This window comes from Megalops cyprinoides, chromosome 19 (genome assembly GCF_013368585.1).
Source record: "Megalops cyprinoides isolate fMegCyp1 chromosome 19, fMegCyp1.pri, whole genome shotgun sequence".
NCBI classification, from domain to species: Eukaryota; Metazoa; Chordata; class Actinopteri; order Elopiformes; family Megalopidae; genus Megalops; species Megalops cyprinoides.
In genome coordinates, this window is record NC_050601.1 from 1,511,440 (window position 1) to 1,526,439 (window position 15,000).

Consider the following 15,000-nt stretch of genomic DNA (forward strand, 5'->3'; position numbering starts at 1 on the left):
ACACTCTCTGTATCCGCCTCATAACTCTCTCCCTCCCTCCTTCTCTACTCTCCCCAGATCCTTTTATCTGTCTCTCTCTCCTCAGCCCTCTCCTTCTCCCCTCATCTCTCTCCCTCTCTTTTTCCTGTCTTACCCTGTGCTCACACACTTTATCACTGTCTCTCTCTCTCCCTCTCCATCCCTCATCCCTCTCCTTCTCCATCCTTTTCCATCTCTCTCTCTCTCTCTCCCTCCCTCTCTCCCTCATCCCTCTCCCTCCCTCTCTCTCTCCCTCTCTCTCCCTCATCCCTCTCCTTCTCCATCCTTTTCCATCTCTCTCTCTCTCTCTCCCTCTCTCACTCTCTTTCCCTCTCCCTCTCTCTCTCTGTCTCTCTCTGTCTCTCTCTCTCACTGTCTCTCCCTCTCTCTCTCACTCTCTCCCTCTCTCTCCCTCTCTCTCCCTCTCTCTCTCTCTCTCTCTCTCTCTCTCTCTCTCCCTCTCTCTCTCTCTCTCTCTTCATCTCTTCATGCCCTTCTTTGCCTTTCCCTTGTTAGTATGTTTAATTTTCCTCTGTGGAGTCTGTGTGGATTTTTAGAAGATGAGTGAGGAATTCTGGGAGATACTGTGCGCTCAGTCTCCACCTCTCCCCCTCTCCACAGATGGGGATCTGTTTGGGGAGCCGGTGATGGAGGGGCAGGTGAACGGGCGTGACGAGGACAGCCCGGAACCCTTTGACCTGTCCCGTCTAAAGGAATCCCTGCATGACCCCGGCCCTCGAACCTGCAGGACCCCCGAGTCCTTCCTGGACCCCACCGCTGCCTCGCTGGTCAACCTGGACACCCTGATACCCCCAAACCCCCAACCTAAAACCAATAACCCCTTCCTGTCAGGTGAGTCCAGCCCTGATCCAGCACTGCTTGGTCTCGTTCTGTAAGTGCTGTTTGTTAGCTGTTGGCACAGTATAAACAGGGACCAGTGGCCATTGCTGGCATTATCACTTTGTCCACACTGTACTTCCTCACCTTTTACACATTCTGCATTTCTGCCGCTGGAAGAACTCACATTCAGGGCCTTGCACAGACTACAGCTGTGTCCCGCTTGGAACATGAACCGGCCTATGTCTGGTTAGAGGTCCCACACTTGCACCAGACGTTTAAGCTGGTCCAGTTTTTGAGATGCCTGCTTTTTCCCACAAAAGCTGAAGAAATATGTGCATTAGCATTTGTGCAAACACAAATAAACAGAACACTTCTCTCTCAGAGGAGAATAAAGACAAAAAGTCTAAACTGGAGCTGGCCCAGCTGAAACCACCTGCAGCTCACGGATTGTGCAACCTGCCTAAATCGTGTTTGACACGTCTTTACTTTCTCCTCCCTTTTTCCCCTCTCCTCTTGTCACGCTTCCTCTTGTTCTACTTGCCCTCATCTTTCTTTCTTCCACCAGGACTGAGTGCTCCCTCTCCCACCAACCCCTTCCAGAGTGATCAGCCTCGTCTCACCCTAAACCAGATGCGACCAAGCTCCACCTCTCCCGTGCCTGGCTCCGCCTCTCCCATCCCCAGCTCCGCCTCCCTCCCCCTGCCCCTGAGCCACCAGCCCGCTGTCCTGCCCACCTCCTATACCCAGCCCCCCCCTTACCCCACCTCCCAGGGGCTGCTGGACATGCCCCCAAACCTGCCCCAGCCCCTGCTACCCCTCTCCTCAGCGCCCCTCCCTGGACACCTGGGTGACCAGCAGAATCAGAACCCCTTTTTGTGAGTCCTGCACGAGCCTGGAAGAGACCCAAACTCGAGCTGGAACGCGCAGCGGGGTCACGGCCTCCGCAGACGTCAGGGCCGGCCACAAGCTGGACCCGCGCCGCCCCGCCCGTCCCGAACTGCAACTGAACATTTTTAAAACTGTGGTTTAATATCTGCAGGTATGGCTCAGCACTGCACCAGGCTCAGGGGAGTCACACGCTCTGAAACCACTGTGCTCTGTACTGCTCACCTACAGCTGTGAAGCCTGCTGCTGCTAATAGCGTACTGTATGTGTGTGTGTGTGTGTGAGAGAGAGTGTGTGCCTCACAGGTAACAACACACACACACACACACACACACACACGTACACACTCAAACACACACGCCTGTTCATTTTTCATTCCATCAATACGTAAGTGCAAGCTGCAGGTTTGGGTTGGGAGCCGGTGAGATCAGCGGCGCGGTGGAGCTCACAGACAGGAGACCGAGATGCAGCTTCTAATGTGATGGCGGATGCAGACAAAAACAGAACACTGATGTTTATGGACTACAGCTACTGCTGAAACCAGCGTGATGAGAGCAACAACGTACAAGAATGTCAAGAGTCTTTTGCCTGTCAAACACTGACTACTCCCCAAATATAAATACATAAATGTAAGAATATTCAACCAATAAATCATGCATTTATACTCTATTGCTTTATATTCCATGTGTTTTTCCCATCACTGAGTGTTGAAAAGCATTTTGGGTACCATGCAAAAGACTCAACACAAACTAAATGCATGTGGGCATGTATATCCTACCAGAGGAAAACCAGTGACTGCAAGGTTTATTCTTTTATTTGAAAGGATGTGTGTACTATATCAGTTTTACCTCATTGTGTTGCCTAAACGTTATCCATGCTTGCCCCCTGCTGGCCAGTCGTTTTACCACAGTTCCATGTTCCTCTGCTGGAACAGTAGAGTATGCTGCTCGTGGGGAAGTCATGGCAGCTGCAGCAGACCCACTCAGACTCTGGCAGCCCAGGGTGACATCACAGAGAGCTGCAGGAGGCTGGCTCTGGACTCCTGAATTCAGCAGTGACATCACAGAGAGCTGCAGGAGGCTGGCTCTGGACTCCTGAATTCAGCAGTGACATCACAGAGAGCTGCAGGAGGCTGGCTCTGGACTCCTGAATTCAGCAGTGACATCACAGAGAGCTGCAGAACGAGGGTGGCCGCAGGACTCCTGAATTCAGCAGTGACATCACAGAGAGCTGCAGAACGAGGGTGGCCGCAGGACTCCTGAATTCAGCAGTGACATCACAGAAAGCTGCAGAACGAGGGTGGCCGCAGGACTCCTGAATTCAGCAGTGACATCACAGAGAGCTGCAGAACGAGGGTGGCCGCAGGACTGCTGAATTCAGCAGTGACATCACAGAGAGCTGCAGAACGAGGGTGGCCGCAGGACTGCTGAATTCAGCAGTGACATCACAGAGAGCTGCAGAACGAGGGTGGCCGGAGGACTCCTGAATTCAGCAGTGACATCACAGAGAGCTGCAGAACGAGGGTGGCCGCAGGACTCCTGAATTCAGCAGTGACATCACAGAGAGCTGCAGAACAAGGGTGGCCGCAGGACTCCTGAATTCAGCAGTGACATCACAGAGAGCTGCAGAATGAGGCAGCTTGTCACGGGCTGATGTCACTCCTTCGCGTTGGAGTCCAGCCAGCGCAGAACTTCCACAAGACCCTGCCCAGAGTGTGCACTCAGCTCCAGCATTGTGATTGGTTGTGAGGCAGAGGCTATGATGTCATCCATCCTGAAGAGTGACTTCATCTCCACAAGGGTCATGGGGCAGGGTAAGTCCCTGGGGACGACACAGAGAGTTTTGCAGGTTCGGCATTTCCACCCCAGTCCCACCCTTTCACAGCAAACACCACTCATCCCAGCCTCACCACTACAGTCTACAATATCACTCAAACCACATGGCAGGTGCCGGAGGCTGACATATGATGCAAGGTGGTTGGGGTCTGGGGCGTGGCTCACGTTTTGTTGAAGAGCAGGAGGATGGAGGCATTGCGGAGCGGCTCAGCAGAGAGCACAGACAGCAGATGGATGCAGGAGGACGCCACCTGATGGACGTTGGCTGAATCCACCATGAACTGCAGAGGGAGGAACCACGGTCAGTCACTGTCTGCTGCTTCACCAGCCCTGCCACAGGGCCACAGCATGGCACAGCAGCTAAGGGCACGAGCTACGGGTTCAAATACAGGAGAGGGCCCTTCCGTTCTACCCCTGCGCAGGGCACCTGATCTGAGCTGCCTTTACACCTGTAGAAATGCATAACATGCAACAACGGGACCTATGTAAGTCACCCCAGGGTGTCTGTGGTTTGTGGCACAGTTTCCATAAGCAATTACCGTTTTATACCACCCAGGCTGACCTTGGGTCAGTGGTTCATTGTGCAAATTAAGGGTTTAAATATCTTTCATACTACTCCCCCCCCCCCCCCCCCCCCTCGCAGTACTCACTATGACGGAGGAGCAGTCGCTGTAGTAACTGGGCCAGATGGGGCCCATGCAGCCCCCCAGCTCCCTCACTGTCACCTTTCTCTTCCTCAGGTTCAGGTCCGTCAGGTTGGTACCCACCTGGGGGCCGAGAGGACGGGGCATCGTACAACAGCAGAAAATTCCAGGCGGGACGCCGCTGTCGTACCCCTGTGCAGGGTACTTTACCAAAACTGGTGTATATTTACACACCGTGTGTGAAACATCAGGTATAATATAGAAAAATATCATGTATATATATATATCAGGATAAAGGCTTGTGTGTTAGCAAATGTGAAGAGAATGAGGTATTACTGTGTTCATCGTGAGGACTGATACAAATTCAGAATTCATCCTAATATGTTTTCCTTGTGTGCTGTCACAGTAAAGTGACCTCTATATCTACTTAAAGAACAATTCATCTCCACTGACTACAATAACAGATAGGGTGTCTGTGAATGCATTAGTTTGGTTTCCAAACCCAAGCCGCCACTCTGAGGCAACGCTGACCAGCTACTGCGACTCACAGTGGGCAGCGTCGCGGGGGGTTCCCCCAAATCGGTGGCTCCATACCGCAAACTGACCTGTGATTCAGGCTGTTAAAGACGATAATCACCCGACACAGACACGACACGACTCAATAGATCCGACAGAACGACGAAGGTCGCGACACGATGCCGAAATCGTGCATCATGTTGCAATAATACGTTATTGGTTTTGAGTCCGTAAATAAAGTAGCGTTCCAAATGAAAGCAATTATAAATCTAAAACATACGATGGAAATTTCTGAATTAGTGGATGTTGTCACCAAAACTGGAAAAAGGACAACACCAGTACCACAGTACAACAGGACCACTACAGTACTACGTCTTTGGCTGGCGCACACTGTTAAAGGATATTCTGCAGCCGTTTCAACAGCAGAGTCTTTCCAACGCCGGTGGCTCCAAGCAGCAAGCACATTTCTAAGGAAATTTATGACTATATGTATTGGATATGTGTCCACTGAATATATTTCTCTGGAAATATATATTCAATATGACTTCATCCACCGATTTTTTTTATCAACTGAACCGTTAGCTCTCTGGCTACAAGTAGGACAACACCCACCTGGGCTACCTACACTACTTAGCGAGCCAATTGTATGTCTGTAAATTCAAAACAGACAAGCATCGAGCTTAGCTGAAATGGTAACAATTTTGTTGAAAAGGTAGTTGTCTAGCTACTTGGGTTTACATAATTCTTTCCAGTTAGCTAACGTTAGCTAGCGTGGCTGCCAAGTTACACCGAGCTTCATCCGCCGCCATGGCGACGCAGGTGGGTCAGCGAACTGTATGACAGCAATATTATCTTGACTCTGATTGGTTCATTTTCAGTCAATCATAATAACCTGGACTATTATTGGTCATTTTTCATTTGAGGGGCGGTATCAGAAAATTCAACCCGGAACAAAAATACAACGTGACGCTTCATAAGCAACTTTCCAGTAGATCTGTCGCCAAGCGAGCTTGCCTTTTTAAACCGCCAGTTCAGCAGCATTTGTGCAGTTCATGATCACAAGCTCATCGCATTCCGACGTTGACAGCTGCCGCTGCAATATCGCGCCGAGGCAACGGACATGGAAGCCCTGCTGAAAAAAGAGCTGGGGACATCAAAGCTGAAAGCCACCGGCCACGCAGGCGGGGGGTGTATCAGCGAGGGGCAGAGCTACGACACGGACAGCGGGCGTGTGTTTGTGAAAATAAACCACAAGAGCCAGGTTATTCGCGTTTTTAGCTTCATGCACTGCTGATCTTTGAGCGAGCTAATTGCTTTCGGCCCAGGGGGCATTGCATCGCAAGCGTCATTAGCTAGCTAGCCGCAGTGTGACATTTCTTAACGTAAATTGTAGCTGGCCTGCAGTTCACCATACTGTTGTCCAGAAATTTAACATCCAATAAATAACTTAAGCTGTTACTGCGGGGATCTCGGCAGGCGCTGAGGTGCTTCTCGAAACGGCCAGGCTAGCATGCGTCATGTTTTAGCGAAATTAGCTGCGTTGTTAGTGCAGAGCAGAATCCCGGGATCTGACCCCGTACTTTCTGATTGCCAGAGACGACCGTCACAACACCGAAAAAATCCAAATTTGGGTGCTCACATCCTCTCCGGTGTACTGTAACACACAGTACATTAAGTCTCACGTCACGGCTGCGGAGTGTGACGTATTTTTCTATGTTCTATGTTATATGTGTTTTGCAACACCATAAAGAGGTAGCTAACTGACAGGGGCTATACAGTTACACTTGTTTTTTTCCCATTATGAGCACCCTCAACAGTATGCCAGTTCCAAAACATTTTCAAATTAATATTTTAATGCATTAAAAGCTACACAAACGGAAAATAAAATGTATTGATGCTTTTTCGGATTTAGGCAAAATGACAAGCTGCGATAGACAATATGGACTTTTCTTTATTCCACATTTTTGTGTTCTTAAAAGGCTTTTAACATATTTATCTGGGTAAAACGAAAACATATTTTATGTAAGGCTGCAGTGTGGTGTAGCGATAAGGAGTAGGGCTTGTAACCCAAAGGTTGCTGGTTCGATTCCCTACTGGGGCACTGCTGCTGTACCACTGGGCAAGGTATTTAACCTGTTGCCTCCAACATCCAACGAATAAATGTAACTTATGGAAGTCGCTCTGGATAAGAGCATCTGCTAACTAACAGTAATGTAATATGCATCATGCATTGTCCTTTGTCTGAATGGAAGGCCCGGCTGATGTTTGATGGGGAGGCGGCCAGCTTGGAGGCCATCTTGAAGACGGGCACTGTGAAGGTGCCAAGGCCAGTGAAGGTGATTGATCTTGAGACAGGGGGCGCTGTGTTCGTCATGGAGCACGTGGACATGAGGAGCCTGAGCAAGTACGCTGCCGTGCGAGCGTGCGAGTGCGTGTGTGCTGCTTATTACTTGAACATAACCAGCTTGATTCATTATTGTTTTTTTCAGACCAAAGTAGAGCAGAGTTTCAGTATTCCAGAATGTTGATGTTTATGTGCTGTACTCCATCTGCATGATAACCATTACAAAAGCGCCTTGTGGGACAGGCCAAACGGTAGGAGGACCCCAGACTTTGTCCATATAGACAGTGAATGTGTGGTGTCAGTATATTCGGTTGTTGGTTGTTTCAGGTATGCTGCTCAGCTGGGGGACCAGTTGGCTGACCTCCACCTCCACAATCAGAGACAGAAAGAGAGGCAGGACAGGGAGCAGAAAACAGTCGGTAAAAAAATCACGATTAGCAATGACAGTGACTGTACCAGTTCGTGCCTATGCTAAAAACCCTCCTTATATTTGATTATATCTGAGTTTTGAAGTCAAATGTACTTTTTTCTTTTATTTCCTCTCCTGTCTGTCTGTGTGTCTGTCTGCAGGGAAAGGAGCAGGACAGTTTGACACGCCTGCCATTGAAAAGTTTGGGTTCCACACCGTCACCTGCTGTGGGTACCTGCCCCAGGTGAGGGGACGCGCACCCAGCAGGGTATCTAACACAGGGACATCCTGTCATATAGATTTCTTGTTTGTATTCACATCTCCTGGGTTAGCTGTGCTTTTCCTGTCTCACCTGTGTTTTCCCTCTCACCTGCCTGTTCCGTCTCACCTGTGCTTTTCCTGTCTCACCTGTGTTTTCCCTCTCACCTGTGTGCGTCCCGCGCCCTGTCTCCTCAGGTGAATGACTGGCAGAGCGACTGGGTGACGTTCTTCTCCCAGCAGAGGCTGCAGCACCAGCTGGGGTTAGTGGAGCAATCGTACGGAGACAGGGAGGTGGGGCAGCTCTGGGCCCAGCTCCAGGTAACCCGCAGAATTATAGGTATATACAGAAATGCATATTAAATTACATTATTGGCATTTAGCAGATGTTCTTATCCAGAGAAACTTACATCAATTACAGGTTACAATGTTATCCATTTATAAGATGGATATTTACTGAAGCAATTGTAGGTTAAGTAAAGATAAGCCCCCATGGACAACAATGTAAGATCAGACAGCAATGTAACCACTATGTTACATTGCTGTCTGATAAATATTATGAAAATGTGTATATTATGAAGTAGTTCCTGATCCTTTGATCTAGGCAGCTCTGTTTTGACCTTTAAGATCTGAAATGAAAGTGTTGTCTATTTTTACATCAGATTGTATTCATTCCAGTAAAAGTTCATAGTTTATATTTGTTCATTTGGATTTTTAGGCAATTTGCAGCAGCTTGGACTGCCCTTGTCTTGCTTGTATCAGTATTGGGATGTCTTAGTCTTTCAATTAAACACACATTTTGAGAATCAACCTTGTAATGAAGGAAAATCATATTAATAAAATTAATGATTTGTAGTTAGTCAACATAGCTTGACCTCTGTATGCTCACGTGCCATTGGACATGCACCTTCCTGGCCCCTCTCTCCTCAGCTGAAGATCCCTCAGCTGTTTGAGGAGGTGCAGGTGTTCCCGGCCCTGCTGCATGGAGACCTGTGGGGGGGCAATGTCGCCGAGTGCTCGGACGGCCCCGTCATCTTCGACCCTGCCTCCTTTTACGGCCACGCGGAGTTCGAGCTGGGGATCGCTGGGATGTTCGGCGGATTCGGCAGCTCCTTCTACTCCTCCTACCACAAAAAGATGCCCAAGGCGCCAGGGTTCGAGAAAAGGAAGCAACTCTACCAGCTCTTCCACTACTTGAACCATTGGAACCACTTCGGCAGCAGCTACAGGGGCTCCTCGCTGCGTATCATGAAGGACCTCATCAAGTAGACCGCGTCTCTGCCTGAAGGACCCCACACAGCTGCCCATCTCTCTGCATGAAGCACAGGAGGGACAGATAAATTGGATTTGCGCGTTGTTGCACTTTTTTCCATCATACATTGCTTAAAAAAAGAAAAACATGACTGACAGGCCCTGTTCCAGCACTAATTTCTCATGAGAAAACATAATAATATAAATAAAATATTCCAGAGATGAATCCTAGGTGGGAAACAGAGATAGTGCATGGTGCAGGCATTTTAGTTATTAATATCATACATTTTAGACATTACTTGCTAACATTGTTGGATTTGGGTTGATGCCGTTTCTGTAATTTGCTGGATGGGTTAAGGGTTTAAGGACTCCAGCTTGCCACCTGCATCCACAAATCCACTACCCTAACCAGTGCTCCACACTGATGGCAAATCCTCTCTGGCTTCACCAGGTTATTTTATCAAAAGGGGAGCTTAGTTTAGTTGAGCTTAGCTTATCTTAGCTTAGCTGCCATTGTTTTTGTGTTCTGTTCCATTATGTGGGGTGAAGCACGTGTTGCTACATCAGTGCTGTAGTACAGTATAGGTGGTACAGTGAGACCTGCCACTCACTCCCGGGCTGAAGAAATGGCCCAGTTCAAGTGCAGAGTGATGTAAGAAGTAGAGAGAAAACAAGAAATCTTCTCCAGCCACAGTCTTTGGCAAAACTTGGTCAGTGTGGATGGGGATGGATTATTTTTATGGAAGTATAAAGCCTTGCATGAATAGATTATCATAAGGTAACATTCCATTTTTTTCCACCACGTTTTAACAATGGATTCTAAATAAGGAAATCGGTTCTAATTCTGGAACTAGCTTGGCACATGCTCAGTGTAATTCCTAAAACCACACTGAGTAAGCTTGCAAAATTTGGAAAGGTCTTAGAGGTTTTCCAAGAGTCTTAAATTTTATTAAATACATTAGTTGATTATATTAATTTCACTTTAAAAATTGCTGTGCAATAGACCTACCTTGATGTATTTTGGGGGAGGAGGGGGGGGTGTGTTTAAAAGCTGAATGATTTTGAATAGGCAAGTTTTTGGTGTGGTTTTCCTTGCTATGAGGGTGAAGAAACAAAATAATATCTAACATGTTCCACATGCTAACATGCAGAACATGCTTTTGGGTGTAGAAATATTAATGTAACCAATAACATTAATGTGAAATGCGTGATAATAAAAACACTCAGTTGGGATTTAACTTGCTTTCGTGTGTTTTCTGCTGACCTGCTTTTTAAATGATGTTTTAATTCGTTAGTTCTGCGAATATAAGTAAGCTTTATATACATATCATATTCAATACCCACACACATTATTAAACATATACGAACACAAACATAGAGGTCTATAACGAGTAGACTTCTACATTCATGGGAAAATGAGCAAATAAAGACTTCCCAGATAACGGTTTTTTTTATCGCACGCCTTCCACGCTGATAAACGTAACGCGTTTGCTCAGTCACTGTTCAGCGAGCCGTTTGTACCTACGCAGCTTCCGTACATGCCGTATAGCGTTAGACCGCGGGAGCTTCACAACAATATACGCAGTCGGTGTGAGGAAGCAAACGCCTGCTGTTCTGTCAGGTACATTAGAGCACTCGTTTGAACCGGAGAATACTCGTTTTCAGTCAAGCTGACAGTCTGACTGGATGTGTTTTTGTTGGTTTTTCTGTTTTATTTCTGAAATAATTTGCTAGCTCGGTTGCTGGCTGCCGAGACGCCCAGGCAAGAGGCATCGCCCCGGCACTCCCATGCAGGGTCGCGGCTGCGTTTAGGCTGCTGTGCAGGCCAGCTGTGCGACGCAGGTTCCTCCTCACCGGGCGGGTTTGGGACTGCGAACCTCCTGCGCATCGCTGCGCATCGCTGCGCAGCCTTCCTCCACACGCACGCAGCGAGCGATGGCTCTGGCCGAAATGGAGGACGGGCGCGAGGGGGAGGAGGCGGACGTGATCGCGCGGGGCAGCGCGCTCGGGGCGTTCAGCGAGGGCGCCGAGACGCGCGAGCTGATCGCCGGGCTCGCGGAGACGCACGAGGACCTGCAGGCGCGAGAGGCCGTGACGCAGAGGTTCCTGGGTGAGAGCGCTTTGGGTGTCAGCTGGCCGGCCAGCGAAGCCAGATGCCAGTTCAAACGGCATCGCTAGCCTTTGAGATCGCCTGTGTGTGGCACTCTCGCCTGTCATGGTCACCACTGATGGTGTGATGACATAAACCACACTGGCTGATGTGACGCATGACAGTAAACCTTGCCATGACGTAGCCAGATACTGGGCTTTTAGCTCTCTGTCCAGGTGGCAGCCACGGAGTGATCAGTTTGACTAGATGCCTCCGTGCTCCAGCACACCTGATTCAAATGATCAACTGGGTATTAACTGCTGCAGCTGCTTGATAACAAGCTGATCATTTGAATCAGGTGTGTTGGAGCAGGGAGGCATCTAAAACATGGTTGGCAGTGGGTCCCCAGGACCGGAGTTGAGAACCACTGATTTAAATGATCAATATAACACACATTGACACGTAGTGTTTGTGGCTGTTTCAGTTATAATGGACAGATACCAAGAGCAGCCCCATCTCCTGGACCCCCATCTTGGTAAGACTCCGCCGTCCCCTCCCCCAGTTACCCAGTCCCAGGCTGAATTTGATGAGAGTAAATTAGTTTTGGTTAGAAAACTGCGTTGTGGGACCGCCTTTGAAGAGAGGGTTAACAGTCTATTTTAATGCCCCCAAACACACCAACACACACCTCTGTCTTACACCTGTCTGCTGCCTGTATGTGTTACCCTGAGTGACCTGGAGTTAACCCCCACAGGCACAGGGCAGCCAATCAGAATCACATATAATAACACCTTCGCACTGATACCACGCTCAGAGAGACGCCAGTAAGACCGAACAGAAAAGGGGAGATGTGAAAGGTACAGCCCCAGAGCTGCGGGGCAGGGTTGTGGCCGAAGACAGGGGTCACTCTTTCTGGGTTCCTGGTGTGCTGCCTCCCCTGTCCTGTGTGATATTGTCATGGTTTAATTTGAATGTTGATGCAGTATGATCAGAATAACGTCTCTGTATGCAGTGTGATGCAGTATGATCAGAATAACGTCTCTGTATGCAGTGTGATGCAGTATGATCAGAATAACGTCTCTGTATGCAGTGTGATGCAGTATGATCAGTAAGTGTCTCTCTCAGAGTGGATGGTGAACATGCTTCTGGAGCACATTCGGAGTGAACAGTCTCCACCCCTCCTGGTCCATTTGGGCTTTAAGTTCCTCTACGTCATCTCAAAGGTGAGCCACAACTGACCTGTGCTTCATCATCTCAGAGCCCGTGTGTGTGTGTGTGTGTGTGTGTGTCAGCATTCTGTGTGTGTGTGTGTGTGTGTGTGTCAGCATTCTGTGTGTGTGTGTGTGTGTGTGTGTGTGTGTGTGTGTCTGTGTGTGTCAGCATTCTGCGTGTGTGTGTGTGTGTGTGTGTGTGTGTGTATGTCAGCATTCTGTGTGTGTGTGTGTGTGTGTGTGTCAGCATTCTGTGTGTGTGTGTGTGTGTGTGTGTGTCAGCATTCTGTGTGTGTGTGTGTGTGTGTGTGTCTGTGTGTGTCAGCATTCTGCGTGTGTGTGTGTGTGTGTGTGTGTGTGTGTGTGTATGTCAGCATTCTGTGTGTGTGTGTGTGTGTGTGTCAGCATTCTGTGTGTGTGTGTGTGTGTGTGTCAGCATTCTGTGTGTGTGTGTGTGTGTGTGTGTGTGTGTGTGTGTGTGTATGTCAGCATTCTGTGTGTGTGTGTGTGTGTGTGTGTCAGCATTCTGTGTGTGTGTGTGTGTGTGTGTGTGTCAGCATTCTGTGTGTGTGTGTGTGTGTGTGTGTCAGCATTCTGTGTGTGTGTGACTCCCAGGTGTTTGTCTTGAACAGGTGCGAGGTCACAAGGTTTTCATGCAGCTCCTTCCTCACGAGGTGTCCGACGTGCAGCCCGTTCTGGACCTGCTGACCCGCCAGGACCCCAAGGATCATGAGGTGCGTCTTACCAGGCCTCTCTGTCTCTGTGTGCTCTCCAGGTTCCGTACAGAGGTGCAGTTTCTCTGTGTGCTCTCCAGGTTCCGTACAGAGGTGCAGTTTCTCTGTGTGCTCTCCAGGTTCCGTACAGAGGTGCAGTCTTTCTGTGTCCTCTCCAGGTTCCGTACAGAGGTGCAGTTTCTCTGTGTCCTCTCCAGGTTCCGTACAGAGGTGCAGTTTCTCTGTGTGCTCTCCAGGTTCCGTACAGAGGTGCAGTTTCTCTGTGTGCTCTCCAGGTTCCGTACAGAGGTGCAGTTTCTCTGTGTGCTCTCCAGGTTCCGTACAGAGGTGCAGTTTCTCTGTGTCCTCTCCAGGTTCCGTACAGAGGTGCAGTTTCTCTGTGTGCTCTCCAGGTTCCGTACAGAGGTGCAGTGTCTCTGTGTGCTCTCCAGGTTCCGTACAGAGGTGCAGTCTTTCTGTGTCCTCTCCAGGTTCCGTACAGAGGTGCAGTTTCTCTGTGTCCTCTCCAGGTTCCGTACAGAGGTGCAGTTTCTCTGTGTGCTCTCCAGGTTCCGTACAGAGGTGCAGTTTCTCTGTGTGCTCTCCAGGTTCCGTACAGAGGTGCAGTTTCTCTGTGTGCTCTCCAGGTTCCGTACAGAGGTGCAGTTTCTCTGTGTGCTCTCCAGGTTCCGTACAGAGGTGCTGTTTCCCTGTTAGATGTGTTGGTCGTGTACAGAAGTGAAGTTTCCTTGACAGATGTTCTGTACAGCTTTCTTGATGTATATCCTACAGAATCATGGAGAATTTCTCAGTGTTAATTTTCCTGCAAGATTGTGGGTAATTTCAGTTTCTGTACCGTATCTCTCTGGCAGACCTGGGAGACACGCTACATGCTGCTCCTCTGGCTCTCCATGACCTGCCTCATACCCTTTGACCTCTCCCGGCTGGATGGCCACTTGACCTCTGAGCCAGCTGTAGCCAGAGAGCCCATCATGGACCGCATCCTCGCTGTTGCCAAGGTAATGGCGGAAAAAAGGCCCTGCATCTTGGAAAGCATGTCAGTGTTCATTCCAAGTCTGCAGTGCCTGAAGTCTATGATCCAATCAAGATGTGTTTGCAGTCACTGACCGTCACTAATATTGTTATGAGTGAAGGAAAAAATGAAAGTATTATAGTTGTCTCTGCAGTTTGCTCGTGATGAAGTCTGATATAAAATAAGATGCTGAAGCATAAAGCATGGTAATGATTAGACTGGATGCCATGTTTGTTGTCATTATTTGTTGAATAAAGTTACAGTTGCAGTGTGATCTGAATGTACGCCCTGAACCTATTTAATATTATTTATGTCAGGATAAGAAATTTGATCAAAATGCTTATTTGACATTAGACTGATCACTCCTTTGTGGGAGTGGTTCAGAGAATTTTATTTTCTTATTAGACTCCTCCTCTTGGGTGTGGTTTTCCCTGAGGTGTGGGCGGTGACAGTTTGAGTGACAGCCTCTGTGTTCTCTGTGATTTGCAGTCGTACCTGTCCGTCAGTGACAAAGCTCGGGACGCGGCCTCCATACTCGTCTCAAAGTGAGTACGGGACTTTCCGGCCAAGCCTCACGAACACGCAGTTCAAACAGCGTTTTTAAATGCGCTACAGGGACAGAGTGAGTCAAAAGCAGTTGACTGTTCTGTGCCTCAGATCTGCCTGTTTTGATTCGCGGGCTGGGGTAAACTTAGGCAGGGTACTTAACCTAACTTGCCTCTGTGTAGGGCTGGCTTCTTAGAAATGGGTGATATTGAAAATATAAGTGTAACCCAAGTTGTCCAGTAGAGGGTGTGCTTGTATTTCAGGTCAAATAACCAAATGGAATTTCTTAAAACTCCTGAAATGCATTGAAAATTTTATTTATATTGGAATCCATGCTTGGTAAACTTTAGAATATTACCTGCAAGGCAAGACCAGTGGAAGAACATTTTACCCTCTCCAACTTGGTAA

General features: G+C 48.6%; 4 protein-coding genes across 6 annotated transcripts in view; 3 read left to right on the forward strand and 1 right to left on the reverse strand.

Moving 5' to 3' along the window:
• The window catches only part of epn3a (epsin 3a), a 10,289-nt gene extending 8,224 nt beyond the window's left edge, over positions 1–2,065 (forward strand). For both annotated transcript variants that reach the window (XM_036552955.1, XM_036552956.1), the window contains exons 9-10: positions 640–870; positions 1,424–2,065. In XM_036552955.1, the coding sequence (XP_036408848.1) occupies positions 640–870; positions 1,424–1,737 (545 nt within the window). In that variant the 3' untranslated portion in view covers positions 1,738–2,065. The remainder of the gene's footprint in view (positions 1–639; positions 871–1,423) is intronic.
• Positions 2,066–2,575: 510 nt separating this feature from the next.
• Positions 2,576–5,340, reverse strand: arl16 (ADP-ribosylation factor-like 16). Its single transcript, XM_036553469.1, is given in 5 exon segments — positions 2,576–3,564; positions 3,744–3,859; positions 4,229–4,345; positions 4,771–4,822; positions 5,130–5,340. Coding segments are annotated over 5 exon segments (525 nt in total). The 5' UTR covers positions 5,204–5,340; the 3' UTR covers positions 2,576–3,398.
• Positions 5,341–5,716: 376 nt separating this feature from the next.
• LOC118794761 (fructosamine 3 kinase related protein) lies at positions 5,717–10,204 on the forward strand. The gene is made up of 6 exons (XM_036553025.1): positions 5,717–5,999; positions 6,991–7,142; positions 7,410–7,501; positions 7,653–7,735; positions 7,948–8,070; positions 8,680–10,204. The coding sequence occupies exons 1-6, from the start codon at positions 5,859–5,861 to the stop codon at positions 9,016–9,018; spliced, it is 930 nt and encodes a 309-aa protein (XP_036408918.1). The 5' UTR covers positions 5,717–5,858; the 3' UTR covers positions 9,019–10,204.
• Positions 10,205–10,557: 353 nt separating this feature from the next.
• tbcd (tubulin folding cofactor D) overlaps positions 10,558–15,000 on the forward strand; it is a 24,092-nt gene continuing 19,649 nt past the window's right edge. The window contains exons 1-7 of one of the 2 annotated variants that reach the window (XM_036553187.1): positions 10,558–10,621; positions 10,735–11,110; positions 11,574–11,624; positions 12,215–12,312; positions 12,933–13,034; positions 13,886–14,032; positions 14,536–14,591. In XM_036553187.1, the coding sequence (XP_036409080.1) occupies positions 10,936–11,110; positions 11,574–11,624; positions 12,215–12,312; positions 12,933–13,034; positions 13,886–14,032; positions 14,536–14,591 (629 nt within the window). In that variant the 5' untranslated portion in view covers positions 10,558–10,621; positions 10,735–10,935. Of the gene's footprint in view, positions 11,111–11,573; positions 11,625–12,214; positions 12,313–12,932; positions 13,035–13,885; positions 14,033–14,535; positions 14,592–15,000 lie in introns of both variants that reach the window. The other variant, XM_036553186.1, reaches the window with a different exon arrangement.

Excerpts from the sequence above, each read along its gene's own strand:
- LOC118794761 (XM_036553025.1), top strand. The coding sequence starts at position 5,859 with ATGGAAGCCCTGCTGAAAAAAGAGCTGGGGACATCAAAGCTGAAAGCC. Across the intron at positions 7,143-7,409 it reads GACATGAGGAGCCTGAGCAA|GTATGCTGCTCAGCTGGGGG; the intron begins GTACGCTGCCGT and ends TGGTTGTTTCAG. Across the intron at positions 7,502-7,652 it reads CAGGGAGCAGAAAACAGTCG|GGAAAGGAGCAGGACAGTTT; the intron begins GTAAAAAAATCA and ends GTCTGTCTGCAG.